This window comes from Talpa occidentalis, unplaced genomic scaffold, assembly GCF_014898055.3.
Source record: "Talpa occidentalis isolate TD23 unplaced genomic scaffold, MPIMG_talOcc4v2.1 talOcc4.7, whole genome shotgun sequence".
Taxonomy (NCBI): domain Eukaryota; kingdom Metazoa; phylum Chordata; class Mammalia; order Eulipotyphla; family Talpidae; genus Talpa; species Talpa occidentalis.
The window spans coordinates 83,693,807-83,717,162 of NW_023605083.1; the positions used below are offsets into that span (position 1 = coordinate 83,693,807).

The 23,356-nt window shown below is 53.4% G+C and overlaps 1 protein-coding gene across 6 annotated transcripts in view; it reads right to left on the minus strand.

Annotated features, from left to right (window-relative positions):
• Nucleotides 1–3,072: 3,072 nt before the first annotated feature.
• The window catches only part of MYO18A (myosin XVIIIA), a 93,933-nt gene continuing 73,649 nt past the window's right edge, over nt 3,073–23,356 (minus strand). For 4 of the 6 annotated variants that reach the window (XM_037494643.1, XM_037494642.2, XM_054689682.1 and 1 more), the window contains 13 exons: nt 22,469–22,592; nt 22,182–22,382; nt 21,519–21,629; nt 20,981–21,085; nt 20,576–20,722; nt 20,053–20,166; nt 18,575–18,691; nt 18,296–18,379; nt 17,721–17,858; nt 15,574–15,759; nt 15,060–15,199; nt 10,934–11,056; nt 3,073–4,459 (listed from right to left, as the gene is read on the minus strand). In XM_037494643.1, coding sequence (XP_037350540.1) covers nt 4,315–4,459; nt 10,934–11,056; nt 15,060–15,199; nt 15,574–15,759; nt 17,721–17,858; nt 18,296–18,379; nt 18,575–18,691; nt 20,053–20,166; nt 20,576–20,722; nt 20,981–21,085; nt 21,519–21,629; nt 22,182–22,382; nt 22,469–22,592 — 1,735 coding nt within the window. In that variant the 3' untranslated portion in view covers nt 3,073–4,314. Of the gene's footprint in view, nt 4,460–10,933; nt 11,057–14,230; nt 14,276–15,059; nt 15,200–15,573; nt 15,760–17,720; nt 17,859–18,295; nt 18,380–18,574; nt 18,692–20,052; nt 20,167–20,575; nt 20,723–20,980; nt 21,086–21,518; nt 21,630–22,181; nt 22,383–22,468; nt 22,593–23,356 lie in introns of all 6 variants that reach the window. The other 2 variants (XM_037494640.2, XM_037494639.2) reach the window with 1 other exon arrangement.

Consider the following 23,356-nt stretch of genomic DNA (forward strand, 5'->3'; position numbering starts at 1 on the left):
TTATTTGTTTGCTTGTTTGTTTTGTTTATATATGCACTGGGTACAGTCAGAAGCGCGGGAGGGTGAGAGAATTCACCAGAGCCAGAGCGGGGAGCAGAGCAGGCAGAAGGACCGAAGCACACTGCTGAGGGGAGCAGCGGGCGGCAGGAGAGGTCTGTGCGCCATGTGGGACCCTCCTCCGGTGGCTGGGGAGCAGCCGGGGATCGAACCGGTGCTGCAGAGGCTGCGGGCAGCTTTGCAACCCAGCGCTCAACGGCTGCGCCACCGGGGAGGCCCTTTATTTGGTTTTCATTGGGACATGTGGACACTGCTTTGCAGGTGAAAAAGTAGGAGCCTTAACACAGCAAAATTTGGTGTATTACCAAGCCTGTCCTGGACTGCCCACCAGGCTGGAGGATTGAGAAAGTAATACCTCCCGGGGAGAGATGAAGGGAGTTGAGGTGGCAGCCAGTAGCACTGGCAGGCGAGAACAAGTTCTCACAGACTGGTCTGGAATATGTTGCTATGTAAAAAGTGATGAAGAATTCCAGTCTCCCTAAGATCCCCCTCAGAGGAAATGGAAGGGGAGCAAAAGGATTAGGGTAGATTTAAGGCAGCATTTTCTCTCAGCAATGATAAAGCGACCCCTTATTCAGTAACCAAGGAAGGCTGTGGGCTCAGCCACATCCCTCCCACTTCTGAGGCCTTTGGGAATCCATCTCCCTCCAGTCCCACCGCGACCTGCTTGGAGAACAGGAGCAAATGAATGACTTTGAGAAGCCTCACTATTCAGGTAGGAGATTCTTTTCTCCGAGCCTCCTGGGCTCCTCGCTGGGGGTGAGGACGGTAGACGCTCTGGTTCCAGGGCCCTGGGGGAGAAGCAGCAGTCATGGCATCTCTTGCAACACGCTCCCTGCCAAATTGATTCAAATTGGCTTGGATATGAACATATGATTAAAGGAGCGGCGCGATTCATTTATCAGGAGAGATTAAAGAGCGGCATCTGCGCAGCCTAGCTGGGGGACAATTAAGGAGCAAATCGCTAAGTGTCTGTGCCACCAGGCATGGGGGTGGGGCACGGGGGAAGGACAAGTGGGATAATCTGCCAAGAGGACACAAGGACAGAAGGAGGCAGTTGGGAGTCACTGCACACAGCTGGGAGTCACTGCACACTGCTAGGGTCTCTGGGAGCAGACTGGGTACCATGGGGAACCCCATAGGGCTTGGTCCCCACCCATGCCTCTTTTTCAGAAGTCAGAAAAATCCTGAGGGTCTGAGATTAGAGAGGAGGATCTAGCAATGCAGCTTTGAGCTTGGTGCAAGGACAGATTTTGCTGTCTGCTTTGTGGGAATCACCTACATCTTAGGAAACAGCTACTGCTACGAGTGTCTAGCGAGGGCAAGAGTTTACAGAGCTCTGAAGGCACACCTCACATGAAGATGGACTTTGATGGCCCTGCCAATCACGGGACTCTCCTGGGAGAGGATCTGTCTCCTTCCAGCCTGGGTCACAGCACCTGCCAAAGGGCTTTCCTGCAGCTTGGAGAAGTGTCGGTCATGTGAGGCCATGTCTGGCTTCCCCAGACAGCCTGTGCAGTTCCCTGCTGCCACCTTTCTTTCTCTGCTTCAGGGTCTTTGCTTAAACTCCTTTCTTCCCACCTTGCTTGTCCCAGCAATATCCACGGATCGAAGCCCTACTTAAGGCCAAGCTCAACAATATCAGCTCCTTTTCCCAGTCCACACCCTTGGCACCCCACAGTGAGTGTCTCCCTCCATAATATACCCAAAGCAACTTCGTCCTTCTGATATGTCTTGGGTAATTACTTCCATATGCACCTGCCCTAGCGTTAGTTCACCAGCTCCTGGAGGACAAACACTCTGATTTATTTCTCTCTACTCACCAAAAGTTTGTGCATACTAGTGGGTGTGGTACATATTTTGTAAGTCGAGCCACTGGACTATATGCTTTATGAAGGAGGGAACCTCATCTCCAGGACCCAGAATGGTGCCTAGACCATAGCAGGCAGTTTTATTTGACTGTTGAGTGAATAAATGTTTTCTGACTTGAACAAAGCCGTCTGCCATTGGAAGTTGATGCTGGACTTTCTAGTTAGCCAGAGGTCTGAATTGGTGTGGGTGAACAGTTATGAACTCATCTGCGGGTCGCAGGGACTTTGTCATACTAGTTCCTGGAAGAAACAAAAACACACCAAGGTATTTGAAAGCAGGTGTAAAAGAGGTGACAGAACTAACACGAGGAGTCAGCAGTTAAAAAACATTTCACTTTTACTATCATCTCTGTCAACCTTGGGGAATCTTGGAGAGAGGCAGGCTCATTTGAAATGGGTCCATTTTACACTCCCCCCCCCCCCCCTTTCCTTTTCTGGATTGTTTGTGGGTAGCTAATATCACCAGAGCTTGGGCACTAGGCTTAACTGATATCCTTTCCTGCTTACCTGCCCAAACCAGGAAAGCCTGATGGACCAGCTGTAAATACTTCACTCTGCAGGGATTGTCACTGTTTGTGTTACAGAAGGCAGAGGAGGAGGAGGGGGTCATTTGTCTCTTGCCCTTCCACATGAGTGGCCTCTTGGCTCTCAGTGAGAGGGTGAAGTGTAAACTGGGGCGTGAAGGCAGGGCCTGAGGAGGGTAGAGAGACCTGCTGAATTTTGATGAAAAAGTTGTCTTTGAGGTAACTGAAATTAAGTTAAAAACCAACCAACCAACCAACCAACCTAACAAGGGCTTGCACACCTCAAAGAAAGCTCGGGAAGATCAGATCTCTGAAACGGTGGATTTAACAATCAGAGGTATCTCAGCATTCCTTGGTGGAAGCCAGAGGAGGATGAAGCCTGGATGGCTTTGCCAACCTGAATTACAACCCAGAGGCTCTTAAACTAAAAGGTGGGGGCTGTGCCTTCCTGACTAATCCTCTCCCACTGACTCTGCCTGCCCCAATGACCTGCCAAGGCTCTTTCGGTGGTAGGCTAGGCGCCAGGGCAGCTCCCCCAGGTTCCCGCCAGCCTCTGCTCCCCCCCATCACTACCCTGGACTTCACCTGCGCCTGAAGGAACAGGCAGGAAAATTGGCAGAGCCAGGAGGAAAAGGACATTTATTTCCATACATCAGGTAAATAGGGAAGAGAGAGCACAGCCCAATGAGTACAAACCAATTGCAGGAAAAAAGGGGGACAGCAGTTGGGAGCGGCACCAGGCTGCCCTTGGGCCCCCAAATTGGGTGGTATTGACAAGGATGACCTTTAGGGTGGGGGCTGGGACGGTCAGGCCACATGTTGTCATGTCTGGGATAAGTGTGTGGGGCAGAGGAGTTGGAAGAAAAATGACAGACTGAGGACACAGGGTGAGGACTCGCGTCTAATATGCAATAGCACTTGACCGAAACGTCCATCTTCGATTTTTCTGATCACAAGTCCTGAACCCAAGGCCTTCCCTCTCAAGCTGAGTTTAGGAGAGGGTGGGAGACAGTGCTTGGATAAGCCCTGAATAGGCGTAGGTGGAATGGGTTTACTTTTCAATAGGTCATTGCACTTAACACACTGATGAAACGAAGAGGGGTAAGGCTGGAAGCTCCGGATAGTACATGTGCACCCCGGTCCGTGTAAGCATGCTCAACCCACACCCGGAAGCACCTGAGAGCCCCCCAGCCTGCACTGATTCTCATGAACCTGGACCCAGCTCTGCTCACCAGGCTGTCCAGCTGCACGGAGCTAGAATGGCTCTCTGGGGAGCAAGGATGGAGTGGAGACTGCCCTAGTCGTTCTCGGGCCCCCGGCTGCCACGGCAGCCCTCTACACGCTCAGGGATGCAGCTGTGATGGAGATGTTGGGTATTTAAGTTAAAAAGTAAAAAGACAGCAGGCACTGAGAAGAGAAAGCCCTCACCCAAAGCCAGGGGGAAGGAATTGCTGTTCCCACCCTCAACTCCTTCTCCCCATGGACCCAGCAACCTAGAATGTTCCAGTAGGCTATGTGTCCACTGTCCCTGAGCAGGGGGCTGAGATGGAAGTCAACTTGCTGGCTCCACGCAGTGCCAAGCCACCTGCTGCTGCCCACAGTGGCCCAAGGTTGAGGCCAAGAGTGTGGCATTTTGGAGGCAGAAAGAGCAAGAAGTTCTTTTTTCAGAAACTCCTCTGTCCCCCACCTCTTCCATGCAGAGACACCAGACATCCGCAGCCTGGAAATTCCTGCCAGAAGAGGGTCGAGTGTTTCCCATGCAGGTCAGCAGTCCAGTGGGGGACACCTGTGCCCCACCACTTCCTGGGAGAGGCGTGTGGCAGCAGTAGGCCGGTGGAACGGGTGAGAACCACTCCTCTGGGCTATGCGTTGGTCTCCGTCAGCTTGGCCTCTGTGTCGCTGTCACTCAGATAGTTGTGGGAGTATCGGGTCTTGGGGGTGCCATCAAGAGGGTCGTGCTCATCATCTGACCGGCCAGGGGCAGGGGACTTCCAGCAGCTGGTGGGGCTGCAGGGAGAGAGGAATGACATCATGAAGGAATAACACCCTTAACCTTCAGCACCAAAGCCTTCGGTCTTGGCAGGCCAACCAAGCGGTCACCGTCTTCCTCCTGAACTGAGGAAAACCATCCCTGGCCTCCCCAGAAGATACTCAGAGAAGTAAGAGAAAAGAGCACATCGTCTTTTGACTCTGAAAACTCCAAGGAAAGCGACGGTCTTGGGCAGTGGAGCTTGGACCTGGGGGTGCATACGAATTAGCTACAGGTTGCTGGGTCCTTTCCATGGGGAACTCTGGCAAGTTTTGGGAGTGAACCTGGAACTCTGCATTTTCAACTCCCTCTCCAGAAGATTCTAATGCAGGTGGAAGGAATTCTAACGCAGGGGAAGGAAATTCTCCTCCTCCACAGAATACTCCCAGGTCCTAACCCTTTCTTCCTAATCAAAATTCTGGGATCCCTCTGGCTACAGTTCTCACTTAAGAATCTGAGAAGGCGGTGGGAATTGTATGGGGACTATAACCAAGATGAAAATGCATACATTGTGCAAAAGTGAAAAATGATGTAAAAATATATATAAAATTAAAAAAAAAAAAGAATCCGAGAAGGGCCCTTTGTTTACTAGCCCTTTCAATGTTCTTCTATTCTCAAACCAAAAGAGGAGGGAATGATAGATCCAGAAAGAACCACATTCTTCATTTTTCCAGCTGTGTCAGTGAGAGGGCCCAGAGGAGCGACTCAAGGAGCACTTCCTGCACAGGAGACTGTCCTGAGCAGTGAGTTCTCTTCTTCACAACACTCTAAGAACTATCATGAAGAAGCTGGATCAAAGAGAAAGAGCATCTTGCCCAAGGTCACACAGCCAGGATGTCAATTTGAACCTGGGACTCTTGGACCTCAAAGCCTTTGGATGACTCCACCTTGCCACTAGATTGGGTGACGAGAGGAGAAAATGGAGGAGAGAACGGCGACCAAACCTGAATTTCCCCGCTGGCCTGGGGGAGTGCCCAGGGGATGTATAAAGATAGGTCTCTCTCTCCCTGGGGAGAAGGAAGAGCCTGATAGAATACATGTTCAATTATGCAAAATGATTCAGGAATGGGGCAGTCTGGTTAATAGTTCTCGTATTTCTCATGAATGAATTACCATTTTTAAAGGAATCAGAATAGCACAAAACACATTTAATACAAACTAGACTGAACGTAAATGAGTCTTACTTTGATGGGCCAAACGCACTTAAGGACTCTGGGGTGTCTCGGGGACAAAATTATAAGGCTCAACGATGACTGTGCAACATAGAAAAAATGGGGGGTATTTTAGCTTTTGGGTTGTTTTAATTCTAAATTAGTGGGAGCCTGATTTTATTTTCATTTTTCAGATAGAATTTCTGGGTATCCGGTGTTAAGGTCTGCTGTTAGGCAAAGGATGGGGGAGAAAGGGAGACGCCAGCTGGGACCCAGTGCAAATGGGGTGCTGGGGTGTTGGTCCTGGCCTCCTTTCCATTCTCAAACTTGATTTCAGAGTGGGGCACAGTCCCTATGCCGACAAGCCTATGACTGCCAGGCAGACACCTGGATAAATGAGAACTGGGTTTCAACACTGTTTCATCCAGAGACTGGGCGCAGTGCTGCAGGCAGCTAGGGAGGGGCAAACTCCATGCCTCTCTCTTTCTGGATCTATAAGCCCCCCAGCCCCCACCCCCTTCTCACTTGGGTGCTCTCTAGTCAGTCTCCTTTGTGGCTATGCTGCCACAGGCTATCAGGAGCCAACAGCAGGCAGCTATCCACCCTTCCCCCTTCCCCCGCCCAGGGCAAGAGTCAGGGTCAGCAATTTGAACATTTTACCAAATTGTTTGAAAAGCTTCCCTCCCCACAAGCTAGTGTCTCCCGCCCAATGCTGTCACAAACAATTTGGTACACAAGCTAATCCTGCCAGGCGAGCCCAGGATGGCAGCCTCTCCTGGTGCCTTTGCTGTAGATGTGTTCGTGTTCCGAATTCTCACTGGTCTTCTTCACCAGATGGGAAGTAAAGCCACCCTCCACCCTGGCCCCTCTCGGAGGTTTATCCGTCTAGGTCAGTTCCATGCTGAGTCCAACTGGGTCCTCCCTCCCCCGGCCCTTCTCTCCTCTCCTGCTCTGCACGGGTTGGCCAGCTTCTGGCGTGGTGCCCACTCTACCGGCAGTAAATCCAATCGTCCTCGGTGGTGTGTAGTTTCAGGGCTACTCCTGCTTTCCTGGTGACTACAGAAGGAACCGTGCTGGTGGAAGACACAGGCTGCCCGTGTTTTGTTCTTGCTGGAGGTGGTGCAGAGGGCACTGGGGTGTGAAACACACTGGTCACTTGTCAGCATGGGAAAGCCTGACAGGGTCCATGTCTCCTGCTTCATGTAGGGGTGCAGTGCTCAGAAGGACCTGGCCCTCTCTGCTTTTCACACCCCCACCCTCCAATTTGGTTCATCCACTGACTCCCTGCTCTGGGAAGTGGGGCACTGGGCTGGGCTGCTGGTGGGAGGTGTTAGACACACTATTGTGACTCCCGTTGTCTCCTGACCACAGCTCCCTAATTCAATTGACAGGTTGCCGGCACTTCCCAGAGCACCCTACAACCACCTGCCATGTGGAAAAGCAACAGAGCAGTGCTGTGCCCAAGGGCTTGGTTGCAGAACAGCGGAGGGCCTGATGAATCTGAATTGGCCATAGGCCTGGCTGGAATTCAAGTAACCCCCCTTCCCCAACTTTCCTAATCTCCCCACATTCCCCATCTGTGAATGGCTGCGGGTGACATTCACTTTTACTTGCTCCATTCCTGAAAACAGAACTGGTCCCTTTTGGTCTAACCAAGCCAAAGTCAGGTACTTGTCCAGTGGCTCCACACACAAGCAGCCACGGTGTTAGTTCATGCATGTAGGAAAGTGTTAGTTCATGCATGTAGGAAACAAGGTCCGGGCCCTAGGGGGCCGCAGTCTAGTCACACCTCCTGGGGAGCAGCATGCTTGCCCTGGGGGTACCATGCCAAAAACAGCTTCACACAGCCAGGGTGATCCAAATGTCACCACCCACCAGGGAAACTGGCAACAATGTGATTCTGATGAGTCAGTCTTTGCATTTCTTCTGAGGTGGGGTGTGGGCATAAAGGGCCTAACTGCTAGATCTTTCTCCCCACAGGGAGAAGGCTGGCAGAGCCAGGAGAGACGGGAGGGGGCTGTCACTCAGCAGCTGCTAATTTCTATTCATTAAAACTGTGTAAGATGAGCAGAGATGAGGTGACGCCCATGTGTGGGCTTCAGGTGGGAGGGCTGAGGAGGGAGCCAGGCATCTTTGGGTCTGCTTTAGGCTATGGTGCTGTTGTGGGGGTAGCCCTGTGAGCCTTGCACTCCTAGGCTGGAGGACCATGCCAGGGAGGAAGGTGGCCATATGGTGCTCAGGGAGAGCTGAACAAAAGGCCCCACAATAGCTGATGCCATGGATACAGCTATCTATACCTGAGGATCGCTAGAGCACTCCTCCTGGCCCAGTCTATGGGGCCATGGACAAAAGCTCCCATATACTCTCTGCCTCAGATCACTGAGAAGTGGTGAAGACCAGGTTGAATAGATGTCACTAAATTCTGGCAGCATCACTCTGGGCTTTGTGATCTTAGCAAGAGATTTAACCTCCCTGAACCTCAGCTTTCTCTTCTATAAGATGGGGCTCATCTGACCCTTGTTTTGTGAGGGGTTAGTGTGAGCATTGAGTGAATACAGTATGGCAAATATCTTGGTGGGTTCCTGGGTAGGGACTTGATAAATGGGACTGTTCAACTGGTTGGGCTCAGGGTACAGAATGACTAACCCGCTGAGCTGGCCCTGCTCTCCCAGGTAGCCAGGCGGCTCTCCAGGGCCAGGCCTGCCCAGGATGAAGGCAGGAGCCTGGGTGGGGCGGGCACGTTAGTTCACACCAAGTGGTACACGCCATGCTGCACTGCACACCAGTTGCCACCTACTGCACTAGTCGCTCTCGGGCCGGTACAGGTACCGCATCATCAGGCTGTCCACCTCTTTCTTGCGCTTTTTCTCCTCCTTCCGAGACTGCCGGTGCGTCTGCCCAGCCTCCTCATTTTCTGCAGAGGGGCCCTTCTTCACACTCGAGCGACTGTGGCCCGAGGCAGTAGAGGCACTAGATGTTGATGAAGAGGACTCGGAATCGGTCTCTGCTCTCTTTCTTCTCGATTTGGACTTCTTCTTGCTCTTTCGAGAGCGCCCTTTCTTCCGTCGCCTGTGCTCCGAGGAATCTTCAGAGCTGGAGCTGGTGCTGCTCCTTCTCTTGCTCCGGCTCTTCCTGCTGCTGCGGGACCGAGAGATGTCAGCAGCGGAGGCTGAGCGGCGGATGCTGGTGGCTCGCTCTGGGGGCTCCATTTGGGCACTCTGGGTGCTTTGGATGCTCTTCTGGTCGTCTTCCTCAGAGTCTGGCTCCAGGCTTCTCCGCTGGAATGGGACGGGTTTGTAGCTCAAGACTTCATTGATGGCAGCTTCCAGGTCAGGGTCCAGGTAGGAGTGACGGCTGGCCGAGCGGACGCTGGAGCTGAGCGGCTCATCCATGGCAGGGGCTGACACGCGTGGCTGGTGTGGCACCGACAGACTGCGAGCCAGCGACGGGTGGCTGTACTGTGAGTGGGCCTCGCTCAAGGCCACACTGGCTCCATCATCCCACTCGTCCAGGTAGCTCCGGCCCAGGGACAGGCGGGAGTCAGGGCTTTCCCGGCCTAGGCCAGAGGCCCGGCTCAAGGAGGGACTGAGGGTCCTCGACAGGCTGTCGAGCCGGGAGGTGCTGCGGCGGGAAATGGGTGAGCCCGACAGAGAGAAACTCATGGAGGAGCGGGCCCCATCCTCACCAGAGCCGCGCCGCGTGGCCGAGGAGGCCCGGCTGACGGGTGCGGAGACGGCTGAGGCCCGGTCATAGTCTGAGCCCCACCGCTTCTCCAGCCCCCGCCCTGCACGGCTCCCTACCCCGGAGAAGATGGAGCCACATTCGTCCAGCTCCTCAGACTTCCTGCCCTGGCCAGGCTCTTCCCTGGGGCCCTTGCGGGCCTTCCGGGGGGGCCTCTCGGGGGAGGCTGCCCGCTCGCTCAGGGTGGTGAAGAGTGAGTCCTCGTCCCCAGTGCCCCCGATGGAGTCCTTCAGGGTGAGCCTTTTCCGGTAGCTCAGGGAGCTCAGCACGGAGGCTGGCCTCTCCTCCACCCCCTTGCCCTCCTTCCCGAGGCTGTTGAGGGCCGTTCTGGGGGAGGAGAACGCCAGTCGTGGATTAGGGGCAGCAAAGAGAAATGGAGAGAGAGAGAGAAAGAGGAACAAGTATTAAACCTGGAGAATAAAGCCCCAGGGGGAGGGAGGAGAAATCGGCAGCAGCCCTGGCAAAGTGGCAGTGAGAGCCGAGGAGGAAATGAAGCAAAATAATTTGCGTCAGTGAAAATAGCTTCATGGAGAATGTCATGTAAATTAGACTATTGTTCTATTTCATCACTTTTCCCCCTCTAAAACGTTTAGTTCAATTTATTTCATTGTCAACTACCTGGAGCCTCCCTGCCACGCTGTGGTGAACGGCAGAGGGGCGGGGAAGGCAGCATTATCTGCAATAACAAAATGTTGTTTGGCCGAATAAATTAAACCAATTAGAGGGGACTGCTGGGTGCTTGCGGTGAGGGGCTAGACTTGGGAAGGGGCCTCAGTGGAGCTAGGGAAAGAGGGGGATTTGTGTTTGTTTGTTTTTTTTTTTTTTCTATCTAGCCCACCTGCCGTTTTGGGGAGGGAGGAGGAAGGCACTTTAGGAGGTTAGGATGACTCTGAGGAGGGTAGGAACTAGGTCTGGAACAAGCAGGACAGACATGGCCACAGGAGGAGAGAAAGCAGAGAGCCCTCCCTTCTGTCATGCTGGCTAGTAGGTGAGAGATGTAGGTGGAACCCTGGATTCCAGGGATGCCTGGCTGTATGGTCAGAAGACTGTGCGTGGGCTGGAAACTAGAAGAGTAAGTTCCCCAGCACATGAGTGTTATCAGGAAGCGTGGGAGGGAGGGAAGTGTCAAGATTAGGAGAAAAAGAGAATGGTCAGAGAAAGACAACCGTGTCTGGAGCTGTGACAGGAACCAAAGCTCCTTCTGCCGTTACTCCTATAAAGGACTCAGAGGTGCAGGCTGGCCTTGGCTAGGGTGCGGGATCGAGAGTCCCCCGGGTGCCCCATCCCAGTCTTGTTCCAAGGGCCTCAGCTCTTAGGTAGTTAAATCAGTATTTATTGAAGAATAAGTGGAGATGAAGGTACACCTACACGAAACCCTGAACCTGGTAGGAAAGCATTAACTGGGGAAAGCAAGGGTGCCACAGACCCTAAGAAACCAAGCTTCTCGCGCTCCTTCTGTGTGTGAGGGGCACAGCTGGGTCCCCCAGGCACACACCAGGCAAGAGATGTAGGAGACCTGCCCTCTCTGGCTTTTCTCCCAACTCAAGGCCACATGCTTACCTGGAGCTCTTCAAGCTGCCATCATCAGACGTTGCCTTGGAAGGCCCCTTGTTTTTAGACAACCACGATTTGACCCCGTCGACCCGGTCCTCCAACTCCGAGTCCACATCTGAGTCACCCTCGCTGTGGGATGAGGAGCAGAAAGGTAGGAAAGGCCAAGGGGAAGGTGATCACCCGCTGCCCAATAGGGAGTGCTGAAGTGACAACAGGTTTGTCCTGGTGGGGTGGGGTGCGGGGTGGCATGCGCTTCAGTGAGTGGAGAAGAGAGGTTAGACAGAGCACACCATTCACAAGGACCCTGTCCCCTTTCAGCAGGCCACATTGTGGCAGCCTCCAAGATGACCCTAAAGAACATGGCCACACCTCCCACCCCACCTTCTGTGATAGGCTGCTGTTCAGCCAACCCGCCCAATGAGATGATAGGGAAACCATCCACTCATTAATGACAGCCAAATAGCTCTAGGTTAAAAGAGGAATCCTGGGCCCATCAGCTACTCCCTGAGGCCTATTCTGTTTCTTCTTTGCTCCCCAAAACGTGGCTATAGCTGCTGCCTTTTTTCATGTCTTTATAGTAAAAGTTTGGCTGCTGGCCATGGGGCAGATAAGAGAAGGGCTTTAATATAACTTCAAGTTAGCTTGAGCCTGAAGTCTGCTTAGCTAATGGTGATGCCAACCTGGGTACTACAGGTCACATCCTTTGACTTCTCTGGTCCTTAAGCAGGTATGAAAGAAAAAGGAGGCGACATCAGTATTTCCTGAGGGCTAGCAACAGCTTCAGGATTCAGGCTGCATTGCACCCAGGAGATCCAGTTGGGCCTGGAAAGTCTCAGACAGGGGCTTTGTCCCCTAAGTTTCCTTTTCTATCCTCAGGCAGCACCCAGCTCTTGCTCCACAGTGCTTCTTTTGGACAAGCTGCGCTGAGCCCTCTCCACTTGCAGGAAAGGGGTCAAATTCTGAGGCTGTATCATGGTAACACCCTCACGAAGCATAGGGGCTTGAAGAGAACTTTTGAGTGAGAATGCGTCTAGAATTCTGCAAAACATCTGCTTACTGTGTTTCCCTGCTATGGGTACGCTAGGATTTCACCCTGATAAAAATCTCCTTTCATCTCTGTCAGCAGGAACAGCCCTATTCCTGAATTAGGTTCTTGAATAAATAGCCACATAGGCACGCACGCGTGAGTGTGTGTGTGTAGTATGTGGGCACGTGCACGTATGCATGCGTGCGTGTGTACATACACACAGGAAACCACCACATGAGCCTGTGAGAGAGCACAGCTTGTGGGGAAGGGAATAAAGAGGCATATTTTATGGACTTCCGTCAAACACAGAATTATAACAAAGGCGAGTGTGGCTGATGCCCCGGGTAAACAGGAGTTTAGCAGACAGCTCCGAAACCGCTAATGCAAGCCCGGTGCCCGCCCGAGCCTGGCAGATTTACTATGGTGCATGGGCCCCATGGAACACCAATACCACCTGATTTATACACCCGTGCAAAAAACCTCCTTCTCTAGCTTCAGAGCCTGTAATTTATCACCACCGTTCATAACCATATTGATTGCCTTTAGAAAGGAGGTGCTGTATGCATCGCAAAATCTATGTCTACATGTTAAAAGCGTTTCTGTATAAATCTCCCTTAATACTGTGCTGTTTACTGCTTTCATTAAGGTTATGGCAATAACAACTGTATCTCTAAGTAAATCGAAACATTATTTTTCTGCCCGCCTTAGCACACTCGCTCAATAACTTGGAACTGGGGCTAGAGCTGCTGAGGAAGGAGCCACACCACTCTCTGCTATCAGCAGAAACCAGCAAGGACTGCACGCCCCCATGCGCCTGCAAAGTGCAGGCTGGGGGTGGTGTGTATGTGTGTGTGTGTGTGTGTGTGTGTGCATGCGCGTGTGTATACATGCCTGCCAATGGTTTAGAATATGATCTTAAATGCGCATTTTATCAGCCCTGGAAGCTCCTATAGCCCAAGGATGGCAGGGCAGGAACACACAGGGGACGGATGGTTGTGGGCCCAGAATACGAATTTCCTTCTTACATTCACAGACGCAAATGGGTTGAGAAGCTGGCCTGCCTGCCCTCTCTTTCTCTTGAGTTTCAAACATAGAGATGATGTTTGGGTTCTTTTCCTTAAATAATCAGGCCCGTAAACAAACTCCAGGGGCAGGCAGGCTCAGGGGGCAGTTGAAATTTTAAATGGTCGGAATTAAACCTCGTGTCAAATACAATTTATGTCCAGGCTCGTGTGCTATTAGTTAACTGGGAGCCGAATCGCGGGGGAACAAACAAACGGAGACAGAACGGCAGGGGATATTAATTGTGTGTGACAAGCAGGCTCCAGCGGCCCTCTATCACTGTTACACACTATTACATTTATCATTAGCTCTCACGGAGTCCTTTGCACTGCCACCAGCCCATCCTGGCCTAGGGAGGAGAGTGGGGGAGGAAACTCAACACTACTCTGAAAAATACCCTCCGAGAAATAGCCTTGTCCAACTTGACGGCAGAACACCCGCATCAGCCCAAAGGCCTGCACATCTGCACCCACTGTCCAGCTCCCACCCAGAAAGACGGAGATGGAGAGAGGAGAGGGCTTCCTGCCACCTGACAGACAGACACACCATCATAAATGCCTGGGGCCTCCCTCTGCTCAAGGTGCCCACTGGGAGTAGAGTAAACACATCTGGCCATGTTCCCTCTGCCTGCCACAGCAGAGCTGCCCGTGATTAGCTGCTTGAATGCTTTCTCCAAACAAGTAACTGTTAGATGCCCCTCATCTCCTACCCGTGTCTACCACAAGAAGGTGGGAGACCTTTCAAAACAAAACAAAACATACCCAGATCTTTCAGGCCGCTCAAGTTCCAAAGCTGCTGAAGGATGTGGATACATCCAGCCCAAACAGACTTTTCCCCAGAGAAATAGGCCAGGGGTGTGACTACAGCTGGATTCTGAGGGAGGAGAGGGCAGACTGTGTACCGTGGGATGAGGCTGAGCTTTCCTCTCCAGTGGAGCCCCCTCCTACCCACGAAGGGCAGGAGGGCCAGCCCGGCCTTCCTGGGGAAGCACACCTTGTCGCTGGCCCTCTGCCTCTGATGCAGGCAGGGCCTCCCCTCAGGACAGAGTCAGCAGTGTTAGTGCAGGAGGCTCGCAGGGTGGGGGTGGGGTTGCAGGGGTGGGGTGCTGTGTGTCCGCATGCGGCATGCAGCGGGGCGTGGGTGGGAGCCCAGAGTTAGGGGCGGTTAGACACCACGCGAGGAGAGGCAGAGAGCGCATGCGCTCCAGTCCTCACGGTTTATTCTTTCTTTTCTTATACTTTGTCACCATGTCCTGCAAACTGGAAACAGAAAGAAAATGGTGGACAAGGAGGCCAGAAAAAAGAGAGAAATCAATGGGCAAGCGGAGGCAGACCCCTCAGCTTAAGGATTCCTCTTTCCTCAGTGAGAGATGCCACTGGCTGCCTGAGAGCAGGCGGTGGGGTGAATGCAGCGCTGTCCTCAGGGGGATACCTTTCCCCTGCCCCAAACAAGCAGGCTCCTGAGCAGCCCAGAATCTGCCTGCAAGATGTGGTGGGGCCCACTTGTGGGAAGGAGCAGATCTGGGTATCTGCCAGGGACAGCCTTGAGAAAATCCTCAGGGCCTGACCCCACCCCTGAACTGCAGGTTTGCCTGGCTCCTGACTTCTTCCTGAACCTAAGATTACAAATCTCTCTCTCCTAAACCATTCCCTGGGTGGATTTTATGAGAGAAAAATCTCTGGCATGGTAACAAGGCACCACGGCCCTTAAATCTTGGCTCTCCCCAGAGTGGGGCAAGCGCCACACTGGAAATGCAGCTAAATGGGGGGAATAATTCACCTCGAATAGGCACAGCTGGAGAGTTGGGTCCCCGGGTGGGGGCCTGGGTGGGAGGACAGGGAGCAGGAGGGGAGGTGTCTCATCCAGGCACCCCCGTCCTGCCCCTAGCCCCTGCAGGATGGATCCATGCTGGGGTCTAGCAAAAAGGGAATGGGGGCTGGTGGTGTCTTGACAGGGAGACAAGGTCACAGATGTTCTACCTGCTAGTAGAACAGGTCTGGAGGGTCTCCACGTGAGCCACAGCTTCCACAGAGCGCCTCTCACCTGTTGATGAGGTCCTCATTCTCATCACTCTCCATCTCGTCCTCAATGGCAGCCTGCAGGTCCCCGATGCGCTTGAATGCCAGTTTTAAATCAGCTTGCAGGCTCTGGTTAGCAGCCTCCAAACTCTCCAGGTCCATCTCCTAGGAGGGAGAGTGGGCAGACCAGTTGACAGAAGGGCTAGTCTCCCATCCAACTGCCCCAGGGAAAGCCTGACTCAAGTCCCTTGTGGCCCAGGGGCTAGTGTGAGAGGCTGCGAGCCTGCAGCGCTTGTTGTGCTCAGTGTTGCCGGGTCTCTTGAGGCCTCATCTTGCCCGATGGAGACTCCAGAGCCACACTTGGCTCCCTGGCCTGCCCTCAGGGCTTTCTGACCTGTCCTCTTGTCTTGTTCTCGAACCCATTTAGAATAGGCAGGTTTGCGGGGCTTGGGCTACCCCTCTTCCTGTCCTATAACACTATAACAGATTTCTTTGTTCATAGGCTGCCAGCTCGGGGTCCTGGGGTGGGAGGGCATTACCAGTTCATGCTTCTTGCGGCTCGCCTCCGCCTCCTTCCGGGCAAGCTCGCCCATCTCCTCCTTGGTGTCCCGGAGCTGCCGCTGCAGCCTCTTGTTCTGCTCCTTCTCTCGGTTCTCAGCTGCAGCGCGCTGATCCCGCTCCTCAGTCAGTTTCTCCATGTTCTCCTTGAGCCGGCTGGCCAGGCCCTGGGCAGGGAAGTGGGGAAGAGAGACTCATTAGCCAGAGAGAGGGAGGGGCAGCGGGGCTTCCCTCAGCTGGGGTCCAGCTCTGGCTGCACCACTCACTACCTACATGAACAAATAACTAAGTAAAGCCACTTTATAAAGGAAAAAGCAAAAGCAGCTTCCTTTGCTTTCCTATAAAATGGGGAGAATAACACCAACTTTCCTGGGGCTCTTTTAAGGCCCAAATAAGGTTAATATATGTGAAGGCACATGGAGGATGAGAGGTGTCATCATCATGACCACCCAGCGGGGAGGAGGGTGCTGGCTGGAGCAGGGGCCTGTGCATACTGACACCATATGTGGGGCCTCCACAGTCAGCAGGGCTTCCCTCAGAGACCCAGAACCCAGAAGTTTCCAAAGCTAGATCCTGTACTTGAAGACCCAGTGTCTTTACCGAGAGTGCCTGGATCAGGAGGAGGCTAAACGGTCATCAGATTAATCCCTCCAAGCCTGGTGAATCTTCCCCCACAAACCTAAACACATTTCCCCTGCCAGGCCATAGAATGCTGAGCAAGAAATGACCTGGAGATTAGGGCAGATTGGAGCAGCTTCTAATCCTGGTTCTACCACTGACCAGCCATGGGGGCCTCACCTCTGGGCCCTCAGCGTCTATATTTCTACTGAGTGTAAGGCCATTTATGTTTACCATTCTATGCATCTAACCCAAAATGTTGCCCCTCTGAGCAGAAGGCAAACTGAGAGTGAGTGCTGAGGAAATGGAATGAGGCTGACAAGAGAACAGTAGTTGGCTCCATATCCACCACACCAACGGCCCCCCGATAGCCTTGTGACTTTAGGCGGCCTCCTTAACCCTTCCTGTATGCAAAATGCTGATCAAAATACTACCAGAGCAGAACATGAACTGTTGTTAAGTCTCCTCTAACTTGTTCTCCTGAGGACCGTAACCCTATCTTGGGAGGTTCAACCATATTTTACTCCTAGGTAAAAGTTATTGATGCTCTTTGGATGTCCACTGCCCAAGGTCACCTGTTTCCACGCTAGTGGCTGTTCCACTGACTAGAGGTCGATGGGGCCATGGCAGAGATGCCCCTAGGCATCTGACCCATCAGCACAGCTCTCAGGGGAGACTCCTGGTGCTTAGACACATGTCTGCAAGCTCAGAGGGGGTGCTTAGACACATGTCTGTCTAAAAATAGGGCAAGAGGGATGTAGACTATAGAGACAATTTTGCCTGCCTCTTTCTTCCTACCTGAGAGGCAGGGGGCTGGAGCATGCTGGCTGGGGGGGAGATTGGGGCAGAAAGGATCTCGAGAACGGTGATTACAGTTGGGAGGAAAGACATAAAAAGAAAAGAGGTGAACAGAAAAAGGAGAAGGATTGAAGGAAGGAGAATGAAAGTAGAGGGAGGGGAGAAAGAAGAACTGGATAAGAAAGGAGAATGAGACTGGGGAGGAGATGAACACAAAGGGAGAAAGAATTAGGCAAAAATGGGGAAAAAGGAAGAGAAGGAGAAAAAGCAGAGAAGGGAAGGGTGGGAAGAGAGAGGAAAAAGGGGAAGGGAGAGAAAGCGGTGAGATGAGAGAACAGACTTCAGCCCTCACAGAAGTGGCGCCATCCACTGCATATTTATGACCCTGCCAGAGAGCGAGTGAGGGGGACTCGAGGGGGGGGGGCAGGGAGCTCATGGTGGAGGAAAATATGAAGACGAAAAGCTAAGCTGCTCTGGTCCCTTGGCAGAAAGCAAGCACGGAAACAGAATGTAAAGCAGGCAGGCTCCACAGTGCCCAAAGAGCAGGACTGGCGGGGGCGGGGAGAAGGCACCCGCCTGGCAGCTGGCCTGGCAGCTTGGCAGAGGCCTCGGAGGAGCATCCCAGGTCTGCCCAATCCTGCTGAGCATGCGTAGCTCCAGCTGCTGGGGCAGCTCTGCCCTGCTCTTTTCGGGGCCAGTAGAGAACACCTACCTCCAACCGCTTCACTTGGGTCCTCTCGAACTCCAGGCGTGTCTCCAGCTCCCGGATCTTAGCTTCCTGGCGGCTCACCAGGGACTTGTCCACCATGGACTGCTCTAGGAATTCCACCTGGCTCTGGAGGGCTTGCAGCTAGGGGTTAGGGGCAGGAAGAAAAAAAATAACTGAGCTGGGAAGTAGAGGGGGCAAAGTCTGGGACTGGCAAGATCACCATGGTGACCTGAAGGCTGAGGGAGGGAGGGATACACAGGGGTGGTGGGAGGATGGGGCCCCAAGCCAGCAGCATTTCCCCACCTGGCCCAGAGCTGGCACAGATTTTGCCCTTTGGAGAGAAAGGAGAAAGCTAAGGACCAGAGAGGGAATAGAAATGTGAAATGAGGCAGTTGAAGCCAAAATGTCTGCTATGGTGATATGGCTCCAAGCCTACCTCTCCGCACTAGTTGACACTGCTTTGTGGATTACTGATGGCAGGGGAAGCGCTGTCTTATGAGCTTGGGAGTCTGTCCCCGCACACAGTGACTCTGGCGCACAGTCACTCTCACTCTACCAAAGGAGGCCCTGGTCCTCACCTTCTCCTGTAGCTCTTGCTTCTCCTTGTTGGCTTCTTCTAGCTGAGCTTGGAGATCATTCATCTGAGCTAGGTCCCGGGAGGCCTGGGAAAGGAGTGAGTGTTGAAGTGGGATCCCCACAAACACCAAATCTAGCCCCCTGGTCGCCACACTGAGTGCCAAGACACACAGGTATTGCAATCTCCCGAAAGGAAAGAAGGGTGTGTTGGAGACCTTCAAGGAGGACCAGAGGACAGTGTCCATAGAGCATGGGGGGCAGGGGAGGTTCCTGCCTGGTACCTGAGCCACAGCTGCCTTGTGCTTCTTCATCAACTCGTTCATGTCCTCCTGATCCTCCTCTAGCCGGTTCTGGATCTCGTTCTTCTCACGCTGAAGGCGGCTCAACTGCTCCTCCAGCTGGATGGAGGTAGAGACAGATCAGAGGGCATCAGCCCTGGTGTGACTCATGGCCCCAGGTGGCAGGTCCAAAACTCCCCATGCCACCTCCAGTGGGAAGAAGGCAATGAGGGAGCTAGGTCCACCCACCGGAGCACGTTCCAGGGATACTCGGGGAGCTGTCTGTCCTGCTCTGGGCCTGGATGGTGCGGAAAGGACTGTCTCTGCAGCTCAGGCAGACAGGGGCTAGGTGACAGCTGCTGTCTGGCAGTTCTTTGGAGGCTAATGAGAAGGCAGAAAAGGTCTGCCCGGAACAAAAGTCCTATCGTCCTGACGCTAGCAATCTAGGCTCCAACCTGCCTACTCGCAGTCCCTTCAAGGCCCTAGGGAAGGATCCCTCAGGTCTGGGAAGCTCTCCTGGCCGGGATTCTCCTCCCCCGGGGACAGCCCACTCCCTGGCTGTCCAGCCCCGCAGCCAGTCCACTCCTGGTGGGGGAGGGGAAGAACAGCCAACAGCAGCTTCAGGAAATGAATGAATCTATTAGCCTGTAATTCCAAACCAAAATGACTGCGTTGGCTCCTTCTCTGCCCCATCCATCTTGTTACCGGGCTGTGGGGAGCTGGGGAAGCCTCCGCCAAGAAATTTATTAACTCGGATTTAAATAAAATGGTAATTTTATAACAGCCTTTTTTAACACAATTAAGGAATTTGAATTACTCACCTGAAAACTGCTGAGGAGCACAAATGTCATGGGGATAAATCAAGCCGGGGAGATTGGCATCTCTCGGCAGCTGGGTGACCAGCTTCTGGGGTGAGGGGGCGTGGAGCCAAGAGCAAGCCCAGCCTCCTCCCCTGCCCCATTCCCTGCTCAAGGAGGGACTGGTGGCCGCATCTCAGTAATGAACTCTCAGCCGATAGATGGGCCGTGGGAGAGGTGGGGAATTAAAAGGAAGGCATTAAATAAGAGCTCTAATTAGCTGCCACTTGGGCTTGTCAGTGGGCTGGCCAGGGGAAGGGGAGGGAAACAGAGCCATCCCATCCTCTTATCGGTGCTTCTGCTAATCTCCAGGCACCTGTTTACATCCCTCAGCCACATTAGCTGCCTTTATTTATGGTGTTGGGGCCTGTGGCCAAGCTCCCACAGGCAGGTAGTTAAACAGAAGATGGACCCTTGCTCGTTTCCTCTTCCACTGCACCCCCCCCACCCCACGCCCCTGCTCTGAGTGGGGAGAGGCAGAGGGGAGGCCTGCACTCCCTGCAGAAAGTGCTGGTATGTAGGGACCTGGCTGGGGAAGGGCTCCTGTCTGGGATGAAGGGGGCCACTGTCACAAGTTATTTCCCCTTCAGCTCCCAAGCCTGGCCCTGCACCCCAGATCCTTACCGCTGTCTTGGCTTTGGCAATGTCATCAATCTGAAGGTGTAGGTCTTCGATCTCCACCTCCATTGCTTTCCGTGCTTTTACGGCTGCTGCACAGGTGAACTCTGACTCCTCCAGCTGGACACAGAGCCACCCCCACCCCAGGGAGAGACGTCAGCCATTCCCTGAGGGCAGGAGGCTTGCAGGGAAGAGGGACCCCAGGTGCCCTCTCTCTGTTCACTTCACACCCTGGGGCTGCCACCTGTTGTGGTGCACACATGGGTACCTCCTCCCACGACAGGGATGGTGGGTACCAACCCATTCAAGCACCCTCACTCTGGTCTCTCCCCACTACCCCACTTAGTGGTCAGGCCATACAGCAAGCACAGACCCCGAGGAGTCTGCTCGTGAAGAGTGGCTTCTCTGTCCTTTCCTTTACCTTCTTTCCCAAGGACTCAAGAAACACTGAGACAGGCAGGAGGGAGAGAATAAGAACTGTAAAAATAAGCTAAGTTGCCCAGGGGCTGATGATTTCTCTGCAGGATACCTGGTTCTTCAGCTGGGCGATCTCCCGCTTGCTGGGTGCGTTGTTCTTCAGGTGGTCTAGCATGATCTGGGCGTCTGCCAGCAGGGCTTTGGTGCGCTTCAGGTCTTTCCGGAGCCGCTTCTCTGATTCAAAGTCCCGCTGGTTCACCTGGGTGGATACCAGAAGTTGGGGCTCTGGGCCCCACCAAAGGGCCCTAGTACTCCTCAGTCCTAACAAGCAACAACAGTGGAAGTGACATCATGCCTACCTGCGCCATATAAGGTGGCCTTCCCTTCCCCAACTGATGACAATGGGCTCTCTGAAGCCCAGCCCTCACCCCACAATCCCAGATTTCAATCCCTAAGATCCCACTCCTAAGGCAAGTGGGCAGGAATGGCCAGGTCCCAACCTGCAGTGTCCACTCACCTGGTCGCTGAGCGAGGTGAGCTTGCTTTCCAGCTCCCGCTTCTCTCGTAGGACCTTCTGCTTGTCTTCATACTCTTCCTCCAGCTGCACTTCCATCTGTTTTAACTGCAGTACCATGGGGACAGAGGCCCATTAATCCTCTCAGTGTCCAGAGCCAGCCAAACCCCTTCCCCTGTGAGCCCCCCACTCTGGAAAAACAGTGGGGTATAGAGGGCTCAGACCTTGAGTTTGAAGTTCCTAGAGCTTCAAAGCAGCTGGGAGAGAGAGGGGTTGGCGGGCCATGCAGTGACTATCCCAGCCAGCACCCTATCCCAGTAAGCACCCTCATTCTAGAGGGGCAGGCTAGCTGGCTGCACAGGGGACTCAGGGTAGGCTGCTGCTTAGCCCAGAGTAAGGTGCACTAGTTCTTCAAGGGCCTAAGTTGTACAGACTCTGAGAAAACATATCCCAGCCACTGCTAGGACTCTGAAAGGAAATTCCTGGACCCAACCAGCAATGGAAAAAAATGTGGCTAAGGTAGGGAAACAGAAAGCCTTACCTTCTTCTGACATGACTGCCGGGCCTCCTCTACCTCCTCATCCCGACTCTCCATCTCCTTGGAATGGGTCTGTCTCATCCGCTCCATCTCCATCTCTAGTCGCAGCTTGGCCTAGGGGTGATTTGGGGGTAGGATTGGGTTCTTTTCCCTGTGGTGCCCTGACCCTTGCCCACTGCACCCCTGGGGCAGCTCTCCCAGGCTCAGCAGCAGAGAACACCTGCAGCTAGTTGCCTTAGCTCTCATCTCACTCTTGTGGCAGCTGGCTTCTCCAGAGAAGCCGAACACCCTTACTGGATGTCTGCCATAGACCCAGAGGAAGGCTGCTGAGGGTGGGACTGTCCTGTGGCTTTTCCATTTGTCTCCCGGCTCTTGCTCCCTGAACTGACACAGTGGCTCAGTGGCAGGCTGGGTGGGCTCATGGCCTCTCAGCTGCTATGTATGCATCCTGAGCCCCCTTACCACCAGAACTCAATTGAAACTTTTTCTCGTGGAATGTTGCCTGAAAGTTTAATTATGTTTATACTGTGGCTGGTACAGCTCAGGTGCTCATTTAACATTTTGTAAGTGAATGAATGAGTGAATGACAGGATGTGGGATCCTGCCCTCCCCTGGTCCACACCCTAGATCAGCTGTGGTCTCTCCCTTGGGTCAGCCCTTCAGCACCTGCTCCAACATCTGGATGGTCCCCGCCTGCTCATCCAGCTCTTCTTCTTGATCTTTGACCTTGGCCTCCAGGTCCCGGAGCTGTTTCTTGACCTTAGCCAGAGAGGCTTCATCCTTGGACTCTTGGGAAGAAATGTCCTGGAGCTCAGCCTCCAATGAGACAACCTTCTGGGTGAATCCTGCAATGTCCATGTCTTTTTCCTGGAGCAAAGGAGAAGAGGCTGGTCCTGCATTGGTCTGACTCTGTGAGGGGGGGCAGGGAGTGGACAGTGAGCAGCCCCACACACCTCCAGTTGCTGCTTCAGGCTGAAAGCTTCGGCAAGGAGCATGTCCTTCTCCCGCTGCAGCTTCTCCCGCTGCAGCTTCTCCCGCTGGGCCTCCTCGTGTGCCTGTGAGAGCTCACTGTCAAACCTGCGAGGGAGGACAGCCACGAGGCTCCATCAGGTAAGGACAGAGTCCAGGTGTCCAGCACCCATAGGCTGCCAGGAAATGGTTCCACAGATATGGAGCAGAAGGAAGAAGAGGAGAGATTCATGCAGCCCGAACTTGGGGCCAGGGGTAAGGTGGGGGTGACTTTCAGGATTTACAGGTCATGTCACTGAGGCCCTGCAGAGCAAATAGATCTGGGATGGGCTGTGGGGTGGGGGTAGGGGAATTCATCGAGGAGGCCAAGAGTTCTTTCACAAGTGATCTCAAGAGGGAACCAAAAATGCTTGTAGGGAAGAGGTGGACAAACTCTTTCCTCATGTGTTAAGTCTTGACATTCCCCATTTTGATAGGCCAGAGTACCTGGTAGACATCAGAATGGGTAGAAATGGATGTCCTGTCTTGTCTCACTCACTTTCCACAATTCAATTTGGCAACTATGGATGGAGCTGCTGGCTCCTGCCCCCACCTCTGGGCACCTGCCCCAGCAGCACCCGTGTCATCACCAGGACACCCTATATGGGGCTGGAGGCCAGCTGGCAGCATGCTTCAATTGGTGCACAGACCGTGGTCAGAGGCCTGCTTCACTCCTCTACTTCCCAGCCTTCCATTTCCCCGCCCAATGACTCTAAATAAGGAGTAAATTGCTGAAATTCCTCTTAACACCTTCCTTGAATAGCTAATCAGGTTCCTGTGGAAAACTGAACAGCTTCCCCCAACCCCGTCCCCACATTAAAAAAAAAAAAAAG